General features: G+C 45.2%; 1 protein-coding gene across 8 annotated transcripts in view; it reads right to left on the bottom strand.

Annotated features, from left to right (window-relative positions):
* Positions 1–20,262, bottom strand: part of LOC138362683 (uncharacterized) — a 118,364-nt gene that overhangs the window by 5,594 nt on the left and 92,508 nt on the right. For 6 of the 8 annotated variants that reach the window (XM_069321110.1, XM_069321106.1, XM_069321108.1 and 3 more), the window contains exons 2-5: positions 12,809–13,410; positions 12,037–12,144; positions 10,958–11,069; positions 9,000–9,090 (exon numbers count right to left, since the gene is read on the bottom strand). In XM_069321110.1, coding sequence (XP_069177211.1) covers positions 9,035–9,090; positions 10,958–11,069; positions 12,037–12,144; positions 12,809–13,408 — 876 coding nt within the window. In that variant the 5' untranslated portion in view covers positions 13,409–13,410 and the 3' untranslated portion in view covers positions 9,000–9,034. Of the gene's footprint in view, positions 1–8,999; positions 9,091–10,957; positions 11,070–12,036; positions 12,145–12,808; positions 13,411–14,537; positions 14,817–20,262 lie in introns of those variants that run through there. The other 2 variants (XM_069321114.1, XM_069321109.1) reach the window with 2 other exon arrangements.

Below are 20,262 nucleotides of genomic sequence, written 5' to 3'. Positions count from 1 at the left end.
TGGTATGAGAAAAAGGAAAAGTGGTGGTCCAATGATTGTCCCCTGAGGTACAGAGCTTTTCAATGTGCTTGGCCTCGATTTTATTTGATTGACTGTTGCTCTTGAAGATGGTCTTTATTTGTATATCTTGGCTTAGACCAAGACTGCTCATTGATTGGTTAATGGGAGGCTGCTTGATTCTGGGCAATGTGGCAACATCATTTATAGTAAGTGGAATTCCTAGTTACATGTGCGGATGTCATTTATAGTGTGGAATTCCAAAACTACTTTTGCTGGTACAGTAATATTTTTTTTTTTCTTGCAAATAAAGCACTAACAAAAAATACACAAAAATAACAAGAGATTGCCCCTAACAGCACAGGTCCACACTGTCAATAGGGCTGGCCCTGCTACAGTAACTGTTAAATCACATTCACAGTAAAGTTAAATCCCACTAACTGTAGGATTTATTAACTACAGGTACTAAAGTAATAGCTTTAATAGCTTTTAATAGCTTTTCACGAGTGCTTTGTCCTGGGTTCATATCCTGGGTGGGAAGGATTTACTTGGCGTCACTCCTTATCTGTAGTCTCTGTTTACTCAACAGTAAAATGGGTACCTGGTAGTTAAACGATTTGGCGGGTCGTATTCTGGGAAACATAGGATTAAGGACTTGCCCGAAATGCTACGCTTGTTAGTGGCTGTACAAGAATGTAAGAACTCTTGTATATTCTGTATAAATAAATAAATAAAAATATTAGCTACTAAAGGCAAAAGAACACTAATAATAATAATGTTGAAAAAATAAGGATGGCCAGTATTAATGATGCCAGGTAGCCCTAACCAAACCGAGCACTATTAGATTACTCTGGTATGTTAACTTAAAATCAATATACAATAATTCGTCAATACTCATATGAAGTATTATTATGTAAACCCACTGTGCAATGATTTCTAAGAATGAATGACAAAACTTAAATCTGGTCAGTGCTTGCCTCAAATCTAGTACAGGAACCCATTAGAGAATGTGAGGAGACTTTAGGCAATGGACCACGTTATGCTGTAAGTCATGTGTGTCCAAAGGTACGTGACTAAGTGGATCAACAGGTAGTTAGCAAAAACACTGCCTGGCAGTTCCTTTCATGCCATGAAGCATTTGGAAAGTCTTTGAGCCTTTCCAAATATCTTTGTTTTGATATTCTACCTATCTTTGTTTTGACATTTGGGTAATTACCAAAGGAGGGATCTCTCCAACTACCCTGGCTTCCGTGGCATTCTTCGTCAATTTTACTCACAATGGAAGTGGAAAAAAACAAGGGAGGGAGTGTAAGCAGAAGAATAATTTTGTTAAAAATGATGCTTTTCACATTCACTTGAAACCTTCTTTGTGAGCTTCAGTATTGCAATTTGTTGTTCTCTAAAGAGTCAACTTTGTAAAGCAAAATGGTAAAAAACTTTAATATGGTGTAGAGCCCTGAGGGATTACGCTGATTTCGGGTGAAGAGTATGTCCCCTAGCATAAATATACCAAAACAAGAGATTCAGCACAAAGAAAAGTTGCCCAATGCTGTGCACTGGGGTCACAAACAATAAATCTTATGCCTATGAAGGAAGGTAGTATTCCTAATATCCAAGCAGGACAGCAGAGAAGAAGGCTTTATTGATAGTAAACCCCTTCAAATCAAAAGCTCTTGAGTATTCCTGAGGCTGATCAATCTTAACCTGAATAGCAGAACTGACTGAGGATTAATAAAAAGCCTGTTAGAGAACACATGAATGAAAGCCATCAGATAATGCTGCAAGGATATAACCAGCCAAAGGAAATCATGAAAAAGCAAGATGCAACAACCATGTGCTATGTGGCTTTTTACCCTGTTGGTCATATCTAAAATAAGTAAGAAAGATTGTTTTGCAGGTAAAATCTTTGAAGAACTGTGAAGCACAAAACCTCGCCAATGACAATTCTAGACCCTTGTCTAGTGACCAGGCAGGTTATAATACTGCATAAAGAAAGGTTTTGTTATATTTTAAGGACAGATATTCAGGTATGTTGACATAGGACAAAACTGGAGAGGCTCTAACAATGCCACTATATGAAGCAATCATATTAAGCATGAGCTTCTCCATAAAACAGTCATATCAGAAAATTATAAGAGTTGCCACACAGATGACACCTGGTAGATAGCCAGAAATCTCTGCAGCAACTATTGTGTCACATGCATCAGAAAGTCGGTCTCTTTACAGTGATTGACCTGCCATAAAAATTTCATGTGATTAACAGCAGAGCGCCTGGATTAGTGTAAATAGAGGAAATGGGCGATATGTTGTGTGAAGAGTGGAGAAGAACTGCATTGGAACTGGTCACAAGGAAGCAAGCAAAATTATTCAGCCTATAAAAAACACACACTAATTTCTGCAAGTGTGGTATCACTATCTTGACTGGAGGAAAGAGAGATTAGCTCCCATGGGCTCCACTTGAGACATAGTGACTACCAAACAGTATCATGACCATAGAGAGAATTAAGCCATAGCCAGAAGATTGTGATTCCATGAGAGAGTGAACATCTTTCATATCCAGTGGAAGGAAGCCTTACCCAGCTCCCATTCTATCCAAATTGGATAAAACCAGAAAAGGCCATTTGTGATGCATTCAACATACCTGCAAGAGTGAGCCACAAAAGGCTCAATTAAATTTAGTTTCCCATACCCGGCAAAAGGAAACCTCTTAATCTTATCAAATTCACTCTTAGGTCAATTACTGACCACCTCAGGATGCATTGCACAACAGCTACCTAACTCCCAGCTACCTTTTTACTCCAAGGTGATTAGATAATTAGATGCAAGGAAATAGTGGCCAAACACTTATTTTCTGCTGTGGGAACTGAATCTGGGACCTTTTGGCTGTAACCTAATACTGCATATCACTATGCCACAGGATAAATCATAATTCACATTGTCAGGAACAGAAATCCATACTTAGGTGTATCAAAGTCCCGTAACCAACGAAGGTTGCCTAACTCCTGGGGTAACTAACTATTTTACTGCCAGGTGAACAAATGCACCAGATGAAAGGAAATGTGCCCAATTGTGCCTGTCTTGGCCAGGGATTTAACCTGGGACCTTCAGCTGTGAGCCAAGGATATAAACCACTGCATTACAGGACCCTTTGTAAATAGTTCATCCTCAATAAGTCAGTTGTTTTTGTTGCTATTATTAGTATTAAATACTGTAAATGTGCTATTATAATATTAACCTAAATCCAAAGAAGCTAAAATAAAGTAAACTACAGTATACCCTTTAGTATTAAGTTTCACTCTAAAAAAACAGCATTGAATGCAATGAAACACTTTTCTGGGCGAGACTCGAAGGCTCCTCTGGAGCTATCCAGGCTGATATGTATATTATTAGACTTTGGCATCAGTCAGTGTGAATGGAGTTCTAGGTCTACCAGGGACTACGAGTCAGAACCTGGCCCCCTCAGAGAGACACGAGGAGCATTGACCTATAGAAGTGCACATGGATTTGGAGCATTTTATGTCTGCCATTGACCGGGTCAGGCACCCAGAAAGGTATAATAATAATAATAATAATAATAATAATAATAATAATAATAATAATAATTTTTATTTAGGTAATGTACATACATAAAGAGATTTTACAAAGTTTGTTGGCTTTAAAGATAGAGCTAGTACATACAATGCCTAAAGCCACTATTACGCAAAGCGTTTCGGGCAGTAAGGTAAGCGCCTCGAAACAAACCCCCTACTCTGGTTAAAACTTCTACTGAAAACTAACGACTGGACAGAACTCTCCAATTGAAAACAAGCAAACGAGCATGATATTACATGTGTCACTTGTCTGCGCAGCTTTCCCCTTCCTGAGAGGGGGAAGGGGAAGCCCCAGACCCCTCGCCCCGGCTATCCACACCCCAGTTCTCGGCTGGATGTCAAAACACGCGAAAAAACTGCCGACCTGGGGAAGGGAGGGTTGCCGGGGAGCCTTCGGATCTCACTCAGCAAATGGCGTTTCATTACATTCAAAGTTGGTTTTCTGGAGGAAGCCCCTTCGGCTCCCCGGAGCTACATCACAAAAGACGAAACAAAAGAGGCTTAACCGGGAGGCGGTCGGCGCTCGCTCCTCGACTCGAAGTCGAAACAACAGACTGCAACTGCTAACCCAACGCGACACAGGCCCGACTAGGCCCAGGAACATTTACGAGGTAGCGTGCAGTCAGGATCCTGTTCGATCGGCAAAAACCCCGTGCCCGAATGTCACCCCAAGACATGTTACCGAAAACGTCAGCAAGCACAGCAAACTTACAAACGTCATGGGCACAGAGATAGACTGCAGACTGGGAAGACTGAATAACCTTACAGATGACCTAAGAGACCCGAACCCTGCAACAGGGAAGAAGGGAAACCGGATCAATCCAAAGCGCATCCCCAGTCACAGAGGTCGTGACGCACAAATTTATTTATTTATTTATTTATTTATTTATATACAAGAAGTTACATTGGGTTTATGAGAGTACATAGCATGATGTGTTTCCATTTTTGTGAAGCCACTAGTACGCACAGGGTTTCTGGTAGGTCCTTAATCTAATAGATAATACGCAGGTAATTTCTAGGAAAATGTATAAAATGTTAACAGGTACATTGTAAGAAAATTTGAGAGATTAGTAGGTATATTAAAGTACATTAAAGCACATTGAAAGCTTTAATTGATAGCTTGAGTGATACCCGTAATATGACAAGATTAGTAGGCACATTAAGCACACTGATAGCACATATAAGATGACAGCAATGTTTAATGGTAAAGTTGTAAGGCTTAGGTATATTTATTGGGGGATTACGTAGCACACAATGTGCGCTCAATATAACAACCATGATAAAGATGATATCAATGAATACAATGGTAAAGTTATATGGCTTAGGTACATAAATTGGGGGATTGGGTAGCACAAAATACAGATATAGTGGATACAGATTCAGATACAGATTATAAACTCACACTGGATAGTGAGAGAGTTTAAAGCACTAGGTAGGAAACTATGAGGATGAAATTAGGTACTTTTTGGTTTTATTTTTGAATAAGGCAAAAATTGGACAGCTTTTCAATTCGTTAGGGAGTGAGTTCCATAGACTAGGTCCCTTTATTTGCATAGTGTGTTTACACAGATTAAGTTTGACTATAGGGATATTAAAGAGATATTTATGTCTGGTGTGGTGATTATGTGTTCTATTACATATGTCCAGGAAGAGTTTCAGACCAGGGTTTGCACTCAAGAAAAGGGTTTTGTAAATGTTATTGACACAAGAGAATGTGTGGAGTGAATTTATGGTTAGCATGTTAAAGGATTGAAACAGGGGAGCTGTGTGTTGTCTGAAAGCAGAGTTTGTTATTGTTCTGATAGCAGATTTTTGCTGTGATAATGGGCTTGAGGTAGTTTGCAGATGTTGAACCCCATGCACAGATACCGGAAGTAAGATAGGGATAGATAAGTGCATAATATAGTGAGAAGAGAGCAAAGTAGGGTACATAATTTCTGATATTAGAGAGTATACCAACTGTTTTAGAGACTTTCTTAGTTATGTGTACTACGTCGAGCGGAACTCCGAGCCCTGGCACGACCCTTCCGGGATACCACGCCCCCCCCCCCAGGACCCCAAAGAACCAACAAGTCCACCATCGGACGACAACTAGCCAGGCTGCCCCAGCCAGGCCGCCTGCAGAAACTGCCCAACCACAGACTCTGTAAACAGCAAAGGACAAATAGGCGAAGAAACTAAGAGCCAAGGCCCAAGCAAATACCAAATAGGAAGCGAGCAACACCTGCTAACACGCAGGGAAAAATTGCGATACCGCATCCAGCAGGATCGGCGCAAACAGCTTCAGCAGCGCAGACGATGCACAAGCCCCTGAGACCAAGGCACCAGACCCAGGAACCACCCCAAGCACCTTTACATCCTCTGCAAGCCAATCCAAAGACAGCTTCACAAAGGAAAAGAAACGCAAGACTTTAGCCAGCAAGCCACGAGCGCGCAAGTCCTCAGCCACCAGCGCAGCCCACAGCGAGAGAACCTGCACATGAAGCTAAACAGCGCCAACATCCAGCAGAGGAGCAGGGGGCGAATAAACATGCATTGAGGTGCTCGAAGTCGCCCCCTCAGGTAAACCTAGACCACCATCAACGCCTTGCATCACTCAAGTGTGTGGGTACGACAGAAAGTACTCTAAGCATCCAACAACAACAATAGGCAGTCTGCAAGCCAGGACGACTCTGGAACCTCATAACGAACCCAGTATGGAGACGATGACCCAAACATGAAGGATAATAGATCCATTAAAAGAGGCAAATTCCGTGTCTCGCAGAAGGTAAGCTGCAATGGCCGCCCGAACCTCAGTAGGCGAGACACGGGAAGCCAAAAACCTCCAGAAGAACGGAACCAAAGGACCCGAAGGGATACGGAACCGAATCCGGGGAGGGGCTGAACCTATATCCAATTCATATGCAGAGGGGGGAAAGGAAAACCCTACTCCTTGTAACAGAAAGCCCTGCTCCGAGGGTTGGAAAACCCAGGTGGGGTCCAGTGGGGCCCAAGGCCCTCAAATCAGCCCCTCCCCAACCCTGGGAACCTCCACATCCGGCCCTGGCGATGAGTCATCCTCCAAAGCCACGGCCTCATAAGAAAAAGCTGGGACAGTCAGAAAAGCTGGAAGGAAGGGGAACCCACTGGTCAGACCCCGTCACCATGGCTGGAGGAACCGACTCGAATGTCTCCGTTGCCACCCCGGAAGGGGCAACCCCCAAAACTGCCCGAGTCTCAGAATCCTCTAAAAGCTGCCCCGACCCCAAAGCCCTCAGACTCTTCAGAGCTGAAGCAAGAGGGAGAGGAGACCAGAATGAACCACAGCAGGGGAAGAACGAGGGGGGTGCGGATTGAACCAAGTCCGAAGCGACCAACACCTGCAAGTCCGGGTCCCCTTTAAACAAAACGGGGCAGCCTCGGGACATCCGGGGTAGCAACCAACCTAGCACGTTGCAGCAACCTGTACCTAGCATGCAAGGCCTGAGGTATGCCAACACTCGAACACCTAAAAGACGCAGACGGGCCACCACGACCAGGGTAAGGCGCATGAACACACGAGGAGCTAGGTTTAACCCGAATGGGAGACAACGAAAACGGTAACCGAGAAGCCCCACAACAAAACCGAGCCAGTCCCTGAACCCTGGATGAATCAGAACGTGTAAATACACGTAATTGAGGTCCAGGGACACCATCCAAGTGGCCGGTTCCAACAGAAACCAGACCTGGGACAGAGTCCGAAAGGAGGGAAATGAGACTACTCCTCCCACTACCACTGGGAGGAGGAGTAGTCATCCGCCTGCACCCGAATATTGTCATCGGTTGATTGGATGAAGTGAGTCACAAACAAGCAACAATGCTTTCAGGACTTTGGGTCGAAAGCATCCAAAGCATTATTTTTGCCTCTGTCATGCTGCCTGTTGGGCAGCATGACAGAGGTAAAAAAATGAGCATCGCCGAGACAAGGGGACAGAGCAACCCTCAAACCCGCACAAGGCGAGAGGGGACCCAGGTTTCGCATTCATCGGACCCCCTTGCGCCCCCGTGGGGTTTCCCAAGGCCAATGGTAAGCCCAGGCAGGGTACTGCAAACTGGCGCCCAAGTCTACCAAACAAACTTCTAAAACTGTACCCCCGGAACGTGTCCACTCACAGGGGACAAGTAGGGGGTACCACCGAACACAGGAGGTCAAAACCCTAAGATAACGGGGAAGGGGGGTAGGGGAACAAAAGCAGACCCTCTCCCCCCCCCCCACCAGGCAGAAACAAAAAAAGAAAAGAAAAACCCTGCAAGAGGACAACGCACCCAGAAGGAGCAGAACCGGCCACTGTAATAGGTGAAAACTAACTGCGCAGTACCCTGCGTCCCTATTAGTGCAAAAACTACCACTTACCCCAAGGTAAACAAGGAAGGAGGGAAACCCCCCAACACTCCCAGGGTGGTCAATCACCGAGTAGCAAAAGACCAACAGAGGTAGACCCCAAGGTGACTTGTGGAAGATAACCCCAAACCCCAAGGGGTTACAGGGCACTCAGGGAAAGGAACCCTAAGCACATGTAGCCCGAGTACCTGTGAATATTACTCCCAGCTCGCATGCCATCATAAGAGTAGTACCGGACACAAGGCACAGCACAACACAGAGAGAATCAGGAGCTGGAGCCACATGACAGAGCCTCAAACACATTAGCCGAGAACTGGGGTGTAAATAGCCGCCACGAGGAGTCTGGGGCACCCCCTTTCCCCCCTGGGGAGAGGGGGAACTGCGCAGACAAGCGGGGCGGCATGTGTGACGTCATGCTCGTTTGCGCGTTTTCAATTGGGGAGTTCTGTCCACTCGTCAGTTTTCAGTAGTAGTTTTAACCAGAACAGGGGTTTGCTTTGAGGCGCTTACCTTTCTGGGTGCCTGGCCCGGTCGATGGCAGACATAGAAGGCTCCAAATCACATGTGCACTTCTATAGGTCATTGCTCCTCGTACCTTTCTGAGGGGGGCCAGGTTCTGGTTCGCGGTCCCTGGTAGGCCTAGAACTCCATTTACACAGACTGATGTCAAAGTCTAATAATATACATATCAGTCTGGATAGCTCCGGGTAGCCGAAAGGGCTCCCCTAGAAAATCACATATCATATGATTTTCAAATAATATACTGTACTGTGTGAGTGTTATACAAATTATGCACAATGTTAACTTACTTCTCATAATATTAAATACAGTATAGTATATGACCCCAAAAATGTTCTAGTTAAAAAATGCACATTAATGTATTCCCAAAATGCTGAATACGATTATTCGCTTCATAACAAATACAAATACCTGGTACCTACTATGAAATCCCTGTATTCAGAAATTCTGTAATTTTTATAAATAAATTCTTATTATTGGTGAATGAAATGCATATAAATTGTAATACAGTACATGAAGGCTGTGTAACATACTGAAGGAGGGGCAGAAGACTGGAGGTAGCAATGACTCATGCAGCACGAGCCAGGAGGCTGGGAACATCAATATCAGCATAGGACACCAAACCTACACAAAGATACAATTAAATTATAATTAGGCCTAACGTGTAAATTATTATGCATATCCCCCGCCTGCCCTCTAAAGAATACATATTTAGGCATTTTAGTCGGTCCAGTTACAGACACATTACATTTTACAGGATGGGTATGGGACGACTGTAACCCTTCCACTACCACCCACAGTACAGGGGGCATGGGGTGACTGTACCCCTCCCCTACCACCCACCAGCGAGTTCTCACACAGTGAGACGCGTCAGATGTCTTTGGGGGTTTACCGGGCCGAAATTGACATAACAGATTGGCATTGGGCGCATAATAAACCAATAAAAATAAAGTGCGCATATGTTAAATGAAGGGTTTTTACTGTGTCGTAAGATAACTAGACTTGAGAATTCTAAGAACACAGCACATGATCTTGATGAGGATACGACGTATAATCCTGGCTGTGTACTGATGCCTATAGTGTTATGTTGAACTGTGTTGAACATGACTGACTATCAGTTTATCTTGTGGATCCAGTTTGCTCTACAATATACCTAACTGCCCATGGTTATTAGTTTATTGTTGCTACCACTTACCCTAAATATACATAGCCTATATTAAGCAAATCAATATTAGCTAATTTAAATTCCAGGACATGTTTTTAATTTACATCACCCAGATTGACGTTTTCTGCTCCTGGCGTCAACGCTGATGATGCAACTGTCAATTCCCGCAAAAAATTATGTTTGCCATGTCAAATTGCTCACGACTTGAGACGATATCGAACCTTAATTGATTGGACAGGGGCTTTGAGACATCCACGTTCACGAATATAATTCTTATGGCAGATCCCAGTAAGGCTTACAACTCCTTGTAGTTTACAAAATGAATCTGTGCTAAATTGAGCCTTGTGGGGACGCAAAACACGGACCAGAATCCCATAGATTATAGGGTTTTCTGGAGATGCGATTAATTCGCCTGCTCTAATTTCACTGGGTTTAAAATTCTAATGAAGCTATTTGCCAGTTGATCACAGCGAGAGGGAATATTTATCCTGCCATGATTACCCAACAATGACAGGAAATTAACTCTGGTAAAAATAGGTTTTCCCCAACCGGTCTTGGCTGTCACCGCGCGTCTGCCTGTGGGTTCTGATTTCTACTATACTACACTAACAACACATTAATAAACATTGTAAATTTTCCATCTGTTAAAAAAATTGTTTCGGTAATTTTTTCATCCATTTATACTGGTCGGCAGAGGGAAGGCCTCACTTCTTGTAGGATCCGTGTTCAATTCCCTATGGTTCAAGTGACTGGACAGTGTCCCTTCATCCAGTCCTCATATCTCAGTTCCTAATAATTGTCATACCTTCAATATACATGCAAAAAGCACTTTCATACTAAAGGATTTCATAATCTGGCCGGCTAATTATAAATTTATTGGTAACGAAACTAATGAAACTGCAAGAACCAGATCCTTTGTGATGAAAAAGTACATTAATAATACATATAAATAAAAATACACAATCAAATATTAAACAGAATAGCCTGTATATTAGCTCTATCAATAGGTGTAGACTGATTGCTCTGGATCAGGTGCCATGTATGTGGGAATGTTAGACAATGTGAGAGTGTAATGTGGCGTGCTGGATTAAGGTTCTAGCTGACTTGCGCGCGACTAGGGGAAGGATGTAGGACATACCTGTTGAAGTTGACCAAACTACACACTAGAAGGTGAAGGGACGACGACGTTTCGGTCCGTCCTGGACCATTCACAATCGACTTGAGAATGGTCCAGGACGGACCGAAACGTCGTCGTCCCTTCACCTTCTAGTGTGTAGTCTGGTCAACTTACTTTAGCCACGTTACTGTGACTCATCGCCTGCATACCTGTTGAAGTAACGAGCTGCTGGAGGGAGGCGAGGGCGGAGAGGAGGTCGATGTGGCGCACCGTGACCCCAGCCACCACCAGCCCTCCCTGACGCTCCACCACCACCACCACCTGAAATGCGGGACCTGTTAGGTAGATATTACGCTAATGGCTTATTTATGGGCTTCATTCACCATTGTTTCAACTGCCTCTTTTAAGACATTCAATGGCTATATCTCTCCCCTCCTTTCTGTGGCAAGTGAGTCATTAGACACGAAAAGAGATTGAAAATATTTAATTTACATTCTCTAGTGAGGAGAGGAGTTGGGGTGGTATTATTGAAGTGTACAAGTGGATGAATTGAGAAAACAAATGGAATATTAGAAAATCCAAAGGATTCGAACCTATGCGCTGGATATTCCCAGATGCACGCTCTAAACGACTACGTCACGACATGATCAAAAGAATTGCATCCTGGGGTACTTGGGATATATCACGATAATGTGAGCTCTCTGTACTGAAATAGAGGCGTCAGAGGTAGAATTATTGGAGGACAGAGCCAGAGTGCATGGGAGAAATGTGTGAAATCCTGGTTCGGCTTCAGTGGAAGCCTTAGGAATCCTGAAGGGTGCAGTAGTACCCCAGGTTGCAATTCTTTTGACCATGTCTTGGCGTAGTCGTTTAGAGCATGCGTCTGGGAATACCCAGCACATAGGTTCGAATCCTCATCACGGCTCCTGTGGATTTTTTTCACTGATATATCACGGTAATGTAATTTTTGAGTAGTGAAATTGGATATTAATAAGGCATTAAATACATGAACACGAAACAATGTATATAAACTGGATACATTTAAATTGATGAAAGACCTGGATAAATACTGGTTTGGAAACTTAATTTGTGGAACAGGCTATCGGGTAACAATGTGGGATCATTTGATTGTTTCAAGCGTAGGTTAGACATGTATAAAAAAGATTTGGGTTGATATAAATAGGAATTGCCACGTATGAGCCAATTCTTATGTTCTTATTGTATCCTGGTTGGTAGGGTGTACTCACAGACATTCATCTCTGCCATCTGACCTGACTAACGTGCTCACCTGAGCGCCGGAGAAGGTGCCCCTCCAGCCTGAGAGCTTGGGACAGTCTGGCAGGTCCTTGAGGAAGAGTTCTAGTTGAGAGTCGTCTTCCTCCTCCTCCTCACCTACCTGAAAGGCTCAGAATCTTATGAGAAAATCCACGGGCATATTACAGCAAGCAAATGCAAAGGGTTAATAAGTTTTATTAAGTAGATTTTAATCATAATTTTTCTTAACTTTAATGATTAACAATTTATTTTGGAAATTATATTTATAAATTTTGTTCATATCTTTAGATTTAATGAAAAAATAAGGCCATATGACCATCAATTATAAAGTACCCATGAAAAAGTAAGCTTATTATAATTTATATATATATATAAGATTTTCTTTTGGTCTTTTGAGGCATATAATAATAGCTTCTCATTTTAGGGAACTCATGATAATAACGTTCAACAACTTAAAATTATACATCTGTAAACCATATGAAACATTTTCGATTATTATGCCTTTCTATGAATAATTAATCTGTCAAAAGATGTAAGGAAGTAAACAATTGTTGTAAGCAAGTACTAAGTTAGAATGACTATACAGCACTGTGGTACAGAATGTTGAAGAGGTTCTGGATATCGTTATGGATATCATTCTGGATACCAATGCGAAAGCAGACACACACTAGACTGGAGTGGTCGGAGGTGTCAACTCAGGATTTAGAGAGGGGGACATGATTTAAACAAAAAATATTTTAAATGGTGTGAAGATTTTTTTGATTATGTTGGAACGAGGCAGATACCTTAGGCATGTCGCAGATCACCATAGACTCTGAACAAGATACAACCAGCTCTTGCAGGCTGAGCACATCTTGCTGCTTAAGGCTGTCATCTTGCTCGGCCTGTGGCTCGCTGCTGGGGTCGCACGTCAAGCCTATGTCTGTAAGCTTCTGGCGCAGATCTCCTCGCGCCAAGAACTTTCTAAAAACACTAAATTTATACTCCGGGGGTCTTCTTTGGCTGTCTTCGTCATTTTGTCTGCTGTTATCGATTTCAACCTCGGCGTCTACAAGGACCCAAGAAGCCTCATCGACTGGGCTGTCAGACCTAGGCCTCTCGCCTTTTTCTTCGTCCACATCAATCGACTCCTCTCTAGTACCTCCTCTCTCTGTTTGACCTTCCTCATTTTTTTCCTTGTCTGTCTCCTCCGTACTCTCTAGCTCTGAGAGAGACTGTTGTGATGGGGTTGGTGACGAAGTGTTGGACGACCTCTTTTCCTCCACGGCAGCTTCAGCTATCTCCTGAGCCAGCAGCTCCAGGTCCTGTGTGGCCTCCAGGTGTGGCTCCGGACACGCGGAGATCTCCAAGTTACAGGAGTCCTGTACATCACTGCGATCTGCCATGTCTGGAAAATTAGAGATATATACAGGTATTTTATTGGGATATATTTAAAATAATGTAAAATATAGTTTAATAGACATCAGCTACACACACTTTGTTTAAAAGATAAAACTTTTCTTACATTACATTTGTCATTTATTTGTCCTGAAATAAAATCAAAGCAGTGTATAAGAATCAAGGAAACTGCAAAAGGACTATTTGCCCATACGTGGCAGCTCCTATTTTTATCCATATTATTTCTTACATATATATATATATATATATATACATATATATATATATATATATAGATATATATATATATATATATATATATATATATATATATATATATATATATATATATATATATATATATATTTATATGTGAGTGTGTGTGTGTAAGAAGGGTTCAGAGTTTTCCACGAGGATAATCCCCAACTAACTCTTACGTAGCTAGAGAAAATACAGATGAAACACATCATAGACGATACTTAGAGATACCGGCAACTGAACTAAGCTAAACTGTTTAAACACGGTGTGGGCAGCACAGCAAGATACAAACGAAAGCAAAATACCTTAATGGACTTGAGATATATGACAAGAATTTCTTCTGTTAGAGTATGTTTGGTCGAGAGTTAATGCATTTAAAATCTCTATTCACAAATGACCTTCAACAATACCTGTGCCATAAATGGAAATACCACTAGCAGCCAATTGACTCAAAATATTACTATAAACATGATAGCATTACTACACCTAAACGTAATATGTAAATCTTAATACTAAAATACAATTTCTTTCTTTATTTTGCACCCCATACCCATCCCGTGGGCGGTGGAGGAAAGGGTTCCGTGGCCCTTATCTCCACCCGCGGCCCTACTCTGGATGGGGCCCTGCCCTCCACTCGTGGCTCTGCCCTCCACCCGTGGCTCTGCCCTCCACCCGGGGTTCTGCCCTCCACCCGTGGCTCTGCCCTCCACCCGTGGCTCTGCCCTCCACCCGGGGTTCTGCCCTCCACCCGGGGTTCTGCCCTCCACCCGTGGCTCTGCCCTCCACCCGTGGCCCTGCCCTCCACCCGTGGCCCTGCCCTCCACCCGTGGCCCTGCCCTCCACCCGTGGCCCTGCCCTCCACCCGTGGCCCTGCCTCACCTCACGACGGGTGTGTCACAGTCCTCCCCCGTCTCCTGGGAGTTTCTATGAATGGTTTGTATTTTGAGTGTTATACACATATAATGAGGCGCTCTCGAGTCTTCAGGGTGAGCAGTGGTCCCCTCCCGACCGTTGCTAGCGGGCTTCTGCTGGTGAGCGTCCCACGGGCGTCCCACGGGCGTCCCACGGGTGTCCCATAAGCGTCCTGCGCCTGATCACCACTGTCCACTGCTCTGCTATACCCGGCGTCTGTTGTCACGGCCTCACACTGGCTGTTTGCTTAATGAAATCACATGTATAAGGGCCTGAACTTGTGCAAAAGCGAGGAAGCTCTTGAGTGTGTGTGGGGAGCGCGTCTTGCTGTACGCAGGTGCCCCGCCCCTGCCACCAGCCAGCCATCGCCCTTATGGCAGGGGGCAGCAAGGGCCACCCAACCGCTCAGACCCACGCGAAGATAAAGGAAATATGATGCTAAATTACGGTGCAGGCTGCGAGAGGGGCGACTTTGGCGGCATGGCGCAGGCGAAGGCCAGACTGACCGACGGCCGGCAAGTGGGGGACAATCCTGCACTAGTTTACTTCACGAGTTTGCTTGGCAAGTTTACCTGCAAGTCTTGAGTACAATCCAGCACAATACCCTCGTCCCTTCTCACTAATTGGCTGTCCTGAAGCCCTCGGGCGGCCCGCTGCACTTGTTTGCTCAACACATTTTTGTAGCAACAGCTAATTCAAAAAACCCTACGCATATGCAACAAGTTAAAAATATAGTATTCTTCAAAAGAATGTTGAGATCCCCTGTAAAAATGATGACAACCCATTCTGCCCATCGCTGGAAAAAGGGGTCAAAGGAAAAGGATGTCCCAAGACAGATGACCCGTATTGTTCTTACTGTAAGTTCATCAGGTCTCGGAGGGTCCAGGGTACGACGAGTGAAGGAGGGCCAAGAGATCCTAAACGCGGCTCGCTTCTCGGAAGCTGACACGACGACGGGAGGACGACGCTGACACGACGACGGGAGGAGGACGCTGACACAACGACGGGAGGAGGACGCTGACACGACGACGGGAGGACGACGCTGACACAACGACGGGAGGACGACGCTGACACAACGACGGGAGGACGACGCTGACACGACGACGGGAGGAGGACGTTGACACAACGACGGGAGGAGGACGTTGACACAACGACGGGAGGAGGACGTTGACACAACGACGGGAGGAGGACGTTGACACAACGACGGGAGGACGACGTTGACACGATGACGGGAGGAGGACGCTGACACGACGACGGGAGGAGGACGTTGACACAACGACGGGAGGAGGACGTTGACACAACGACGGGAGGAGGACGTTGACACAACGACGGGAGGAGGACGTTGACACAACGACGGGAGGAGGACGTTGACACAACGACGGGAGGAGGACGTTGACACAACGACGGGAGGAGGACGTTGACACAACGATGGGAGGACGACGCTGACACAAGTAATTGAGGCGGACACTTACACGAGGAAGCGAGACGGACGCTGACACAGAGTCGAGCAGACACTAACACAAGGGGTTGAGGCAGACGCAGACACAAGGGGTTGAGGCAGACGCAGACACAAGGGGTTGAGGCAGACGCAGACACAAGGGGTTGAGGCAGACGCAGACACAAGGGGTTGAGGCAGACGCAGACACAAGGGGTTGAGGCAGACGCAGACACAAGGGGTTGAGGCAGACGCAGACACAAGGGGTTGAGGCAGACGCAGACACAAGGGGTTGAGGCAGACGCAGACACAAGGGGTTGAGGCAGACGCAGACACAAGGGGTTGAGGCAGACGCAGACACAAGGGGTTGAGGCAGACGCAGACACAAGGGGTTGAGGCAGACGCAGACACAAGGGGTTGAGGCAGACGCAGACACAAGGGGTTGAGGCAGACGCAGACACAAGGGGTTGAGGCAGACGCAGACACAAGGGGTTGAGGCACTAGACGCAGACACAAGGGGTCGATGCACTAGACGCAGACACAAGGGGTCGAGGCACTAGACGCAGACACAAGGGGTTGAGGCAGACGCAGACACAAGGGGTTGAGGCACTAGACGCAGACACAAGGGGTCGAGGCACTAGACGCAGACACAAGGGGTTGAGGCAGACGCAGACACAAGGGGTCGAGGAGGACACTGACACAGGGGGTCGAAACAGAGGTATTGTAAGCAAGTGTTATTGTAATATGAATGCCAAACATGCCTGCCAAGAAAGCATCGTTTTTGCACGAGCTTTGGAAACCTTTTGTACCACGAGGATCTCAAATATCGATTTATTGATTTATAAAGATAAACAACAGTTTGATAAAACTATCTACAAATTGGGATACATAGTTTTAATTATTCGTTTATTTTAAACAGGTTATTTACATTCTTTGTATTTCACATGCCCCATGAAGCCTAGGTTATATAAGACTTTTAAACGTATTAATTCGCCGTTCGGTGAAAAATAAAACAAATTAATAAGACTTGATTAGGGCATGAATATTGGTGTGTAGGGGTTTCGAGTAGGGACCGAGCCCTGCGGGTAAACAAATGTCCCAGTAACGTTTATTTAGCCAAGCATAATTATTTACAACGTAAATTCATTGTTACACTCATCATCATTTACCAAAATTTGTCCTGGGGGGGGGGGCGGTTGATCTCATTAGTGTAATTATCTGACGTTGAAATAAGAAGCTCGCTAACGTTGTGAAGGGAGGAGACGCTTTTCGGGTAGGTGTGTTGGTAAGTGTTGAGCGGGTGCAGGTGGGTGAGTGTTGAGCGGGTGCAGGTGGGTGAGTGTTGAGCGGGTGCAGGTGGGTGAGTGTTGAGCGGGTGCAGGTGGGTGAGTGTTGAGCGGGTGCAGGTGGGTGAGTGTTGAGCGGGTGCAGGTGGGTGAGTGTTGAGCGGGTGCAGGTGGGTGAGTGTTGAGCAGGTGCAGGTGGGTGAGTGTTGAGCGGGTGCAGGTGGGTGAGTGTTGAGCGGGTGCAGGTGGGTGAGTGTTGAGCGGGTGCAGGGGGGTGAGTGTTGAGCGGGTGCAGGTGGGTGAGTGTTGAGCAGGTGCAGGTGGGTGAGTGTTGAGCAGGTGCAGGTGGGTGAGTGTTGAGCGGGTGCAGGTGGGTGAGTGTTGAGCGGGTGCAGGTGGGTGAGTGTTGAGCGGGTGCAGGTGGGTGAGTGTTGAGCGGGTGCAGGTGGGTGAGTGTTGAGCGGGTGCAGGTGGGTGAGTGTTGAGCGGGTGCAGGTGGGTGAGTGTTGAGCGGGTGCAGGTGGGTGAGTGTTGAGCGGGTGCAGGTGGGTGAGTGTTGAGCGGGTGCAGGTGGGTGAGTGTTGAGCGGGTGCAGGTGGGTGAGTGTTGAGCGGGTGCAGGTGGGTGAGTGTTGAGCGGGTGCAGGTGGGTGAGTGTTGAGCGGGTGCAGGTGGGTGAGTGTTGAGCGGGTGCAGGTGGGTGAGTGTTGAGCGGGTGCAGGTGGGTGAGTGTTGAGCGGGTGCAGGTGGGTGAGTGTTGAGCGGGTGCAGGTGGGTGAGTGTTGAGCGGGTGCAGGTGGGTGAGTGTTGAGCGGGTGCAGGTGGGTGAGTGTTGAGCGGGTGCAGGTGGGTGAGTGTTGAGCGGGTGCAGGTGGGTGAGTGTTGAGCGGGTGCAGGTGGGTGAGTGTTGAGCGGGTGCAGGTGGGTGAGTGTTGAGCGGGTGCAGGTGGCGTTACCGTCGCGGCGTCACGACACAGCGCACCAGGCCGGTGAGTCACTCCACTGTGATGACGCTGGCAAGGTTGTCTCCTGGGGCCTGGTCCACGTGGATGTCTCACCATACATAATGTTCTCTCCCTCAAGGATAGGCTCGCTTTACTGCGCTTGCAGTGGTTGAGCTTCGGCTCTTTGGTCCCGCCTCTAAACCTACCCCTTCAGACTCGGCCGTATATTGCATCTGAAACCGTCTGTGGAGTCTGCCTCAACCACATCATTTCTGCACTCAGCTCCCCAAGGTATAACTGTGACATGCTTGTGTCTGAAGCAAAGACACATACTATAATGAAATATTTAATGATGGCCTCAGAGTTTGTCTCCTGTGGATTCCTTCCCATATTCGTCTCCGAATGCATAATAAAACTGATGAGTTAGCCAACGCTTTTGCTCATAAAGAAGGAATTCATTACCATCTTGGACTGTCTTTGAGCAGTCTGAGGGCAGCAATATTCCGAGAACATCAACAAAATCTTGTAGACTTAAGGCAAAGTGAAATTCACACCAGTTACTCCATCTTCATCATTCTGTTATGCAGGAAGTACCGCACGTCTATGGGTCATCCAATAAGGTTAGCAGACTTCTAGATGTTACCACTGCTAGGCTTAGGCTCGGCTACAAGTACCTCTGGGAGTTTGTAACATCTGCTGATGTAGACTTGACTAAATGTAAACTCTGTCAGCAGAACTATTCGCATACTTTGCGTCATTATATAATGGAATGTGAAAAAATCGCGGAATTCAGAGACAGCACTATCAATGGACTCCAAGAAATGTGTAAGTACTTCATTCTTAATTATGTATCTCTATAATTTTGAATACAGTTTTAGTATAGTGCAAGAAATGTGAAAGTACTTCATTCATAATGATGTACTGCCAGGAATCTTAGCGAAGTATCCAAAATGTGCTTACTGTAGGTGCAGCCTGCACATGACTGTAGGTGCAGCCTGCACATGACTGTAGGTGCAGCCTGCACATGACTGTAGGTGCAGCCTGCACATGACTGTAAAGCTGTCGCCCAGTTGGGTGAGTGTGGAGCAAGACTAGTAACTGTGTGACTCACTATAGATATATATATATATATATATATATATATATATATATATATATATATATATATATATATATATATATATATATATACATATACATGTGTATGTAACATTAACAACTGTGTAACTAGCTTCAAAAGATTATCACCACTTGCTTAGCTAAATGTGGTTCAGTTCCTGAACCCATTATGTGCCTCTGTAACCCTTTCCACCGCCGCCCAAGTGATGGGTATGGGGTGCATAATAAAGAAAGAATTGAATTGAATATCTGTTTTAGTATACAGTAATTCATTTATATTTCACCCCATACCCATTCCGTGAAGGATATAAGCACCTCCCTAAATCGAACATCGAACCTAACGATATACGCACCGATATCGGACATATAACATATCGATAACAATATAACATCAATATAAGCACCTCCCACATCGAACACTTTATGTAGGGCAGACGTAAATCTGCGTATCTATGTATTTATGTATGTAGGTTAGCTTAGCATTTTAAAAACACTACAATCACCTTCTGTGGTTGATTGTTCAATAAATCCCTGAACTATATGTTTAACAGATCTCTAACCCTGTCCATGGAGGACAGAGAAAAATGTATATATTCTGGTTAGCATTGTAAATGTGTGGCCACGACCCAAACTTAGTGTTATTTCGTCTATGGTAGAAAATAACAATAAAATAAAAAACCTTCCAGAAAATAAGACAGTAATTAAACTAGATTTTAAAAATGCTTTCAACCAGGTAAAAAGGGATGTGGTACTGAAAGCAGTTTGAACAAGCTATCCTTGTCTACTTCCCTTCGTTTCAGCAGGGTACAGTAGGGAATCGACACTGTTGTTTGGGGAACATGAAGTTGTTTCCGCAGAAGGTGTCCAGCAGGGAGACCCACTTGCCCCTTTCCTTTTCTGCATGGCAGC

Source organism: Procambarus clarkii, chromosome 9, assembly GCF_040958095.1.
Source record: "Procambarus clarkii isolate CNS0578487 chromosome 9, FALCON_Pclarkii_2.0, whole genome shotgun sequence".
Taxonomy (NCBI): Eukaryota; Metazoa; Arthropoda; class Malacostraca; order Decapoda; family Cambaridae; genus Procambarus; species Procambarus clarkii.
Note: the sequence above shows the minus strand (reverse complement) of the source record. Positions and strands in the feature narration are given on the sequence as shown.